Here is a 9,183-nt window from a genome sequence, read left to right as displayed (position 1 = left end):
TGAGTGTGAATTGAAATTGTTTATATTGAAAAACAGAGGAGTATGCAAATACTATCAAGAGCTAAAATCGTTTACAGAGATACTGTATAAAATACAAAGATACAGAGTCCATGATCTTGGATTAAGATCTATACCTACTGTATATAAGGTTGAGTCGAGTCTGCCGTAACCCTGGCGACTACAGAACAGGGGTTCCCAATCCTGGGCCTGTAGGCCTACTCACCTGCAGGTTTTCAGTTCAATTACTGAATTGAAGCCAGATTTCGCAAGATTTTTCATATTCCTAGTAAAATGCAACAGTGAAAAGGCAACCTCCAACATGTTTAAGAGCTTGAGACAGCCAAACAATTCAAATTAATCCCACTATTAAGTCAATTAAGGTTTGAATTGTGTAAGTGAGAGCTTGTTGTGTGGGCCTCCAGGCCAAGACTGGGAACCACTGTTCTTGGAGATTGTCAGAGTTCGGCTGTATTTATTCCTGATCATGCATGATCGTCCACAATAAATATGAAAGTAAATATGTATTTTTAATGACGGTTTCTGACAGGAGCCATCCAGTCCTCAGTTAAAGAGGTGAGAATCTTCATCAACCATCTTGTTGTATTTTGAAATTGGATTTTAAAATGAAACATACTATGTTTCTGAAAGTTTTTTAGTCATAATTCCAGGTAGAAAGGTTTCCAGGAGCAAAAGCTAAATAACTCATAGTTTTACAGGTATACTCTTCATTCCGCAGTAAGCACTAATGAAGATACCACTACCACTTGACTTTTGCTCCACCATAAAAATAAGGGTCAATAAAATGAAGACAATTTTTAACATATAAAAAGCCTCACTTTTGCAAAGAATGAGCCAGGGAGCTGCTGCAAGGGTGAAGATAGGGTTTAAACATCTGTTTAAAACACCATTATGTGGGTTCATTTCTCATTTCTACAACTCTTGTTGTACCCATGAGCAAGGTCATTCTCTCAGACTGCTTCAGTAAAAACACCAAGTTATTTAAATGTTAGGTGCTTCAAAGAAAACCGTCATCCAAATAAAATTTGTTTAATTTAAAACAATCTTGCGTTTGAGCTGAAGTAAATAATTAACTCAAATTATCTCTACACAGTGAACATCTTGCCAGTTTTCTAGAACATCCCTAAACTTTGCCTCTTAGGTTCTGCAAAATTGATTTTTGGACTTTCTGGCATAGCAGCTGTTTGTATACATTCTATCTATATTTTCAATCTTGGCAATTATCAAGGCAAGCTGATACCACTGTACTTACTGTATGCTCATCAGATACAAGATAACACTTTACAAGCCCATTCATGGCTGCAGAGGTCTGTGATTTTACAGGTTAAAACAATACCTGCTGATGGGATCTTTTGGGTTTCATTATAGATGATATTGTTCAATAAAAATAAAAATCCAAAATTGTAGTACTGAATGAGCAAAACATTTACAAAATCAAAATAATTGAGATAAAACAAATGCTTATTAATTCTATTAACAAATTAATGTTTTTGCATATAAAAAAACGGACCTTGGTGTTTACAGCATGCATGTACATTCTTTCATTCACAAACACCTCTGGGAAATTGCTGACGATAAGATCTTGTTGTTAAGTGACCCCAACAGCTTTGTCCTTATGGACAGGGTATCCATTGTGACGCCACGGGGGTAAGAAGCCTCAGTATTATCGTCTATGTACTTGATCATACCATTTTATTGAAAAGAAAGAGTTATTAGTATTATTGGAACCATGCTTTAAATCTCGGTGTGAAAATGATTTGTGCAAATTGAGCATTGCACATGTGTGTTCTTGGTTCTTGGTCTTGGTCTTTTTAGTATCTTTGCTGCCGTTGGTCAGATTCTTTGAAGATATAATCTATTTTCATTTCAATGCTAAAGACAGACAAATTCCTGTTTGCACAAAAGCTGATTTTCATTAAGGACTACCTACCACTGCTTTGATGATGTTCAAAAACAGATGCATCCAAATTTATTACATCGCAATGCTGACAAGACTGATTTTAGGTTGTTTGTCTCTCCATACTAACTCTACAGCTGTGTTAACATTAGTATTTATTTAAGTATTGACTATTGATAGTGCTGTAATCAGGCCCAGTACTCTTGAGACTTGGTGAGTAATCCTGGTGTAATCTTTGATCTGCGTCTTGTATTTTAGGGTCATGCTTACAAGACACAAATCTTTTTTCATTAGCTTATCAACACTGCTGATATATCTGTTCATGGCTTTCCACATCTGATGCAGAAGAACTATTCCGTACAGGACATGTGTTGTTTCCCAGCTGGATTATTGTACTGTAGTGCTTGGTGCTATATCCTCAAATTGAACTCAGCTTCTCTGATTTGAACTGAAACGAAATATATAAGTATACAGGGTCTCTCGTCCAGTGGTTTCACAATAATTACAATATTCAAAATACTTGTGCTCACCTTTAGAGTTGCAATGACTTGGCTCCTGACTGCTGCAGTAATCTGTAGGCTGTTATCTTGCTATACACCTACATGTTGTTTGTGATCTTTGAACCCTCATTTTCGATTATTTCCAAAAAACCAAGCTCTGGTCTCTGGGTGTCCTAGCTATATGTTCTGTTGCTCCAAGGCTGTGAAATAAACTCTAAGCCCAAATCAGACCTTACATATCACACAGCACTTTTAAATCCTTTCTTGCGGCTTATTTTTCATACTCTAGATTTTGTTTCTTTTAAGAAAATGCATAGTCATGTGTTACTAGTAGTTTAAAGGTTTGGCTTTTCATTTGTTACATTATAAAGTGCCTTAAGACAATGTGTTCTATAGAAAACAATAATAAAACTATTAGGACTGCGATGGAAAGCTCCACGTCACTGTAAATTAATGTTTCAGGGGAGATTATAGAATACATGCAACTAAGAACACTGCTTGTTAATTTAGACTACATGACTGTTGACATGGTTTCTTTTGAAAATTGAAATAGACTACTTTGCCAACACTACTGAGAGAGCTATTATCGTAGTTGCTTATCAATGTGCTGAACTAAACAAAGATTAAATCAGGCCAACCCTTGGTCCCCTTATCTGTTATACTGTAGATGTGTGTGTGCCCTGAGAGCCCCTCGTAAAATACTTAAGTAAATAAACATGGCGCCACAACCCAATTTGATATTCTGACTCATATCAACTGCTCAAGATTATAACTTTTTTTTTAAGATTTGTGGAAATGCTCATCATTTACTACAGTATACTAATGTGTCATACGTGTTTTCATTTAAAACATCCGAGAGGTGTTTTTTAATGACTGAAGTGTTTAAAATGTGTTTATCAGACCTCAGACCTTGTGAATTTACTCCTGCCTCCTCCTTCCAAGTTTAGGATATATGCTTTAAACCTTATCGAAAACCATGTAGTTGGTTTTTATATTGTTCCCATTAAATAATTTATTTTGCCTTCTCACCATTTACATACAACTTACTTGCTTACAACCAGTAGCTAGTGCACCCTGCAACTCACAACTGGCAGACAGCTAGAGCTCAGCAGGTGTGAGCCTGTTCAGTACCTGGATGGAAGACCATCTGGGAAAGATAAGGTTGCTGCTGAAAGGGGTGTTAGTGGGGCCAGTAGGGGGTACTCACCCTGCATTCTGTGTGGATCCAAATGCTTCAGTATAGTGACGGGGACACTATACTGTAAAAAGGCGCCGTCCTTTAGATGAGATGTAAAACTGAGGTCCTGAATCTCTGTGGTCATTAAAAATCCCAGTTTGTTTCTTCAAAAGAGTAGGTGTTACCTCGATGTCTTGGCCAGATTTTCCCCTGGCCTTTACCACTCATGGCCTCCTAAATAATCCTCATCTAAGAACTGGCTTCATCACTGTACTCCTCCTCAAGGAAGTGTGAAGAGTGTTCTGGCGCACTATGGCTGCTGTCCAGGTGGTGGTGGTGGTGGGGAGTCCCCATTACTTGTACAGTGCTTTGAGTGGAGTGTCCAGAAAAGCGTCATATAAGTATGAGGAATTATTATAAACAATTATGATTATAAATTCAACCTTGAAGTCTGTGTGGAATGTCTTTCCTAAACTGGACACCAAATTCTGTAATTTGGTCAATTCCTAATTCCATCTGAAAAGCCAATGAATATATAAAGGGATTATGTACCTAATGCTCTTTCACTGACTTGCCTGGCTGAGGAGATGACAGCGCTGTCTGAAGGTCAGGGCTGTCACAACCCCACTCATGTAGGGAGGTTGCTCCAATGGCAAAGCTGGGGTGAGGAAGGGGTACTGGAAAAGATCTACACAGACTTGTGGGCAGCCTGCGAGCATTTATATGCAAGAGAGCAGAAGCATGAGATTGGAATTTCAGCTCCCTCTAATCTTCTGTTAAACAACACCAGAGGTGGCCAAAGAAACCAAACAGACAATGTCTGCAGCACAGTGGAACAGGAATAAAAGTTGAAGCTAGGCATAACAAAATCCACCGATCTTTCACATTGCTGAATGGAAAATCTAATGATGGTTTTCTATTACCACTGCAAATGAATTGAGCAATTCTAGTATGAAATCTCTATATAAAGAAAATGAATCCTACAACCAAAACATTTTGAAGTGTGGATGAACATTGATTTGAATTATTGAGACATGAGAAGTAAGGAAATCAGGAAAATGGGTCCATTAGTTTAAGTCAGTGTCTATCCATTTAAAATCATTAAATATATGTACAGCGATAGCTGGAAAAGGACTTTGCTGCAAGGTATCTGAAATAGTTTGTTTACCTGTAATATTAATGACAAAAAACTTTTATTTTCTACATACATGGTCTTTAATGCACTTCTTGCATACAAAGATTTGTTGGCAGCTTAAACTAGGCTTTTGGGCACATACATTATACACTTTAACAGATGCACAATCTATTTTATGTAATGATTTTTATTTTAAAAAGTGCACATATATAATTTAAATGTGATTTTGAATGATATATACATTATTTACTTCCATCAACAGAGCAACAACAGATTGTTCAGTTCTGTATATACTGACGCATACATGTGCAGCTCTGAGGGTGAACCTCCCACTGTAACTAATAGGATTGAAAGATTACCATATAATGAAATAATGGGTGCATTGTGAGCAACAACAGAGGAATCTTTCAGATGACAGCAGGGGCACAACCTCGTGGATGCAGAGCCTTTAAAGCAAGCACAAGGCATGGATTGGAAAGACCGAGGAGGAGAGGAAAAATGTTGATCGGAGCCTTTGGATCACCATGGCCATAACAACCAAATATTTTTTTTGGAAACATTTTAAATATTTTTGTTCCTTGACCCCTGCGAATTTGTGTGATTATCAAAGAGCACAGGCTGCAGACCAATCTGTTTAACATTCTTTTCAAGATGTGTCGTTCATTAAAGCGTTCATTAAACACAGCTTAGCCTTGGAACCAACAGGGAAGTCAGTATGAATTTTTTTCAAACGCTTTTCCAGCAGAATAGATCTGCAACACCAAAATTAACTTTGTTTTAATCTAATTTTCCAAGCCACTGTCTGGCGACAGTGTTAAATATATCAGAGGGCCTGGTAACCACCAGACATTTTAAAAACCATTTCACAAAATTATACCGTTTCATTGTGCTCTTAGGGTGAAAGGTACTCTTTACATCAAACCACCAAAACCCACAAAACTGGTCATATGCTGCTGTTATGACTTAATTGGTTTTATTGTCTATTTACTCTGACTGCTGTTTGCTTATTTTTGTTTCTCTGAAAAGGATAAAAGATTACAAATGCTAAAATTTAGAAAAAAAAGGTGGAGTGCAAGCAGGTGGGTGACATCTGCTGCTTTCAAGCACTATGCACTACAGAAGTCACTTGAGCTTTTTAGGTTGTGGAGAATGAAGTTGGAAAACAACAGGAGCCTCGGGAAAGTCTTTGCAGTGCCTGACTCTTTGTTCCTCCATAAGCAGCTGCATTATCTTAAACTTACTTAAATAACATTGCCCGTGTGTTCGGAGATGAGAATGACATCATCAAATTCCCATCCTGCGAATGTGGTCAGAAGAGAGCAACGGTTCTATACTTTATGTCATCATCACAGTGGGGCCAGAAAAATGGCTTTTCACATCTTCCAGTGAAACCGTATTCAGAAACTACTCAGGTAATTGTTACAATTATTATTCAGATTAAATTACATATTTCACAAAACCCATACCCTTAACATCACAATATCTCAACAGAATATAATACTGTATTACCAATAACATTCACGGTTAACATGTAACATAATTTATAGTGCCATTCTCATTGTAAAATATATCTTGTTAAATTTTATAGCAAATATAATTTTTGTTCCATTTTGTGTAGTTACTCTTTATGAACCGACTGGGAGTATAAAATCTGTAAAGTGAATTATTATATATATTATTAAAAAGGCAATGCACCTCAACAGGATGAGTGGATTGAAATAAAATCATGTAAACTACAATGCACTCATTCTGTTATAAATACATATATCACAAAAATACATGTACAAAATACTGTTTTTTAATTAAACTTTTTAATAAATCTTGATTTGTCTTAGCTGACATGCACAAATACTCTAAAGACTATTCGAAGTTCTATAATTTATGCTATCCCCTTCATAGAGTACTCTGCAATATTATTACACAAAGTGTATGTGAATTTGGTCTTTGCTTAATAAAGGTTTCACCTTTGTTCCAGCAGAGAATTCAGGAGATTTTACGTTTAAAATTTTACTTTTGGTGTGATTCATCAAGCTTAAAAAATCCAAGCACTTCACTGGAACTTTTTAACACTAATAATGCTCATTTTTCATTTTGAAGTATGATAATAAATGTCAGAAAACTATTTAATACCTTAGATGAGAACTACTCTATGGCACGTTGCTTGCACAATCTTCAGCCATGTTCCACCAGAGGTGAAGATTGATTAAAGCTGTTTATAGCAAGTCTACTCCTTCTCTGGGTACTTTAAATTGTCATATGGTTTTTATACCGTGTTACGGGTCATAAAGCAAACACGTTTTAAGAAAAACATGGAATACTAACCAACAACAGAAGTTAGAAGTGGGAAATTCTGTACAACCTGTTTAAAAATGTATTAAGTTCCTCATCCCAGCATTTCCTTGTTTAAAAAAATCCGGTGTGGGGATACTTTGGGTCAAGTGAAAGAAGAAGCTGATCATCCAGGACTAGGTAGTTCTGAGGTAAGAACAAAAAGAGGAAGTAGCAGCAGCCTCATGCACAGATTAATTCACCTAGCACCTAAAACAACTCAGCTAAAACATATCTATTAATCATCGTGGCTTCAAAGTAAACTAATGCGTAGAAGAGCAAGTATCTGAATTCCAAGTGTTGTCTTAGTGACCACAAGGATTTAATTAGAAAAACGTGTGAGAGCTTTGAAGAAGGAGCAGCATTTCATCTTGAGAGTGGAGGAGAAGGAGAAAGAAACAGAAACTGGAATCACTTCAGTCACTCACAGGGACTCAGCAAAAGAAGCAAGTGAACCAGTCTTTGCCTCTTAAACATACTCCATGCGCTTCTTGGATGAGTGATCTAAACCTCGCTTTTCCTGGCTCCTGGGGGGATTAGCGCCCGAATTCTGTCGGAAGCAGCAGTACGAGGAAATGAGGAGGATTCCACCCACGATGTGAAGAAATCCGGCTGCCCAGCCACAGAAAAGAGCATCCCCAAATTCGAAGCGTGGCACGATATCAGGGAGTGTTTCATCCCAGAACCTTAGCACAGTCTCATGAGCCATGAGGGACACTGGGACCAGACAGATCACACCAGCCAGACAGGAGAAGAGACCGCCCAGCACTTTCAGGATTCTCTTTGATCTCTCACCTTCGTGTCCTTTACAGGTCTTCACCAGGTAGAGCCCAGGAATGGGAAGCAGCAGTCCTAGGACTCCGATAGCTATGGCTGTACACATGAGGATCCGAGCCAGCTTGATATCATGAGGAAGGCCTAGCAAACTATCATAACCCCTGCACTCCATGCCACCCAGGTCCTGGATCACACAGCTCTCCCATAGGCCCAGCTGGTAGCTTTCTGTCTGCAGCAAGTCAGTGGAGAGCGTTAGCCACGACATGAAGGTGGTAGCCAACAGGCAAAGCCAAGCCGCAACAGAGAAAAACATCCCCAGCAGTTCAGTGACACGGATCCCTGCATCCATTGTGCTTGAGCAGTGTGTCCTTCCCTTCTTTGCCTTTGCCAGGCTGGATGTAGAGTACGCGTGTATCAGTGCCCTGCAGCTGAAAAACTCCCGCTATGGTGCAAATTCTGAAGAACACTGGCCAATTAGTGCTAGCTGCCTCAGCGGGACTGAAAAACACGTTTTCAAAATCAGCTCCCTCTCAAGAAAGAAAGAAAGAAAAAAAAAGACAAAATGTTCACATCATCTGTGAATGAAAGGACTTCAGCTTCTTGACATCTTGCCCACCCTTCTGCTGCATCAGAGCAGGAGCAAGCAAGTGGCAGAGACAGCGGACAAAAAGATCATTCAGATCCCTGCCAGTCTCCGAACAGTTTGCCACATGGGATGCTATTAAAATGTAGACAGGATGTTATTAAAATGCAGATCTTTATAATCTGGGGAGCGCAGGGCAGTCTTATTTATAGTATCCACCCCCCATTTTTTGGCGTTTTGTTTCTGACGTGTAATTATGGGTCACTGTGTAGTGCTTACCCAATGCTGAAGAGAGGTGCATAGAATCAGGAGCAATGGAAAAAAAAACTAAACAAGGCTGTTTGCCCTATAATTTAAAAAAAAAAATAACGTGCTGGCTGAAAAGCAAAAGATAAGCTATACAAACTCCAGGTTGCCAACACTGCTGCTGAACAAGGGCATGTCAAATCTGCCCTGTGCATCATATCTTAGCGTCTCTAGTGCTTCTCACTGAGGAACGGCTCACTCTGCTGTTACAGCCTAATCCTTAAAAGAAAGACAATGCATTCTTTTCTGAAGTAGAATTCCTCTAATCACAATCCTTCAAAAACATGTTTTCATTGTTCAGTAACGTGGAGTAGATCATTCACCTTGAGCTTTAGAAATATATACAGTATTTAAAGTGCTTCATATTTTACATACAGTATATGTAATATGATATACAGTACACGGTACAGTATATCTATAAGTAAGTCTAAGAAAATGTTGAAAAGTGATAAGTGAAATTGT

General features: G+C 38.3%; 1 protein-coding gene across 1 annotated transcript; it reads right to left on the bottom strand.

Moving 5' to 3' along the window:
• Positions 1-4,783: 4,783 nt before the first annotated feature.
• LOC102687789 (putative claudin-24) lies at positions 4,784-8,639 on the bottom strand. Its single transcript, XM_015363715.2, has one exon. The coding sequence runs from the start codon at positions 8,179-8,181 to the stop codon at positions 7,525-7,527; it is 657 nt and encodes a 218-aa protein (XP_015219201.1). The 5' UTR covers positions 8,182-8,639; the 3' UTR covers positions 4,784-7,524.
• Between the last annotated feature and the right edge of the window lie 544 nt (positions 8,640-9,183).

Source organism: Lepisosteus oculatus, chromosome 15 (genome assembly GCF_040954835.1).
Source record: "Lepisosteus oculatus isolate fLepOcu1 chromosome 15, fLepOcu1.hap2, whole genome shotgun sequence".
NCBI classification, from domain to species: Eukaryota; Metazoa; Chordata; class Actinopteri; order Semionotiformes; family Lepisosteidae; genus Lepisosteus; species Lepisosteus oculatus.
This window is presented reverse-complemented; position numbering and strand designations above follow the sequence as displayed.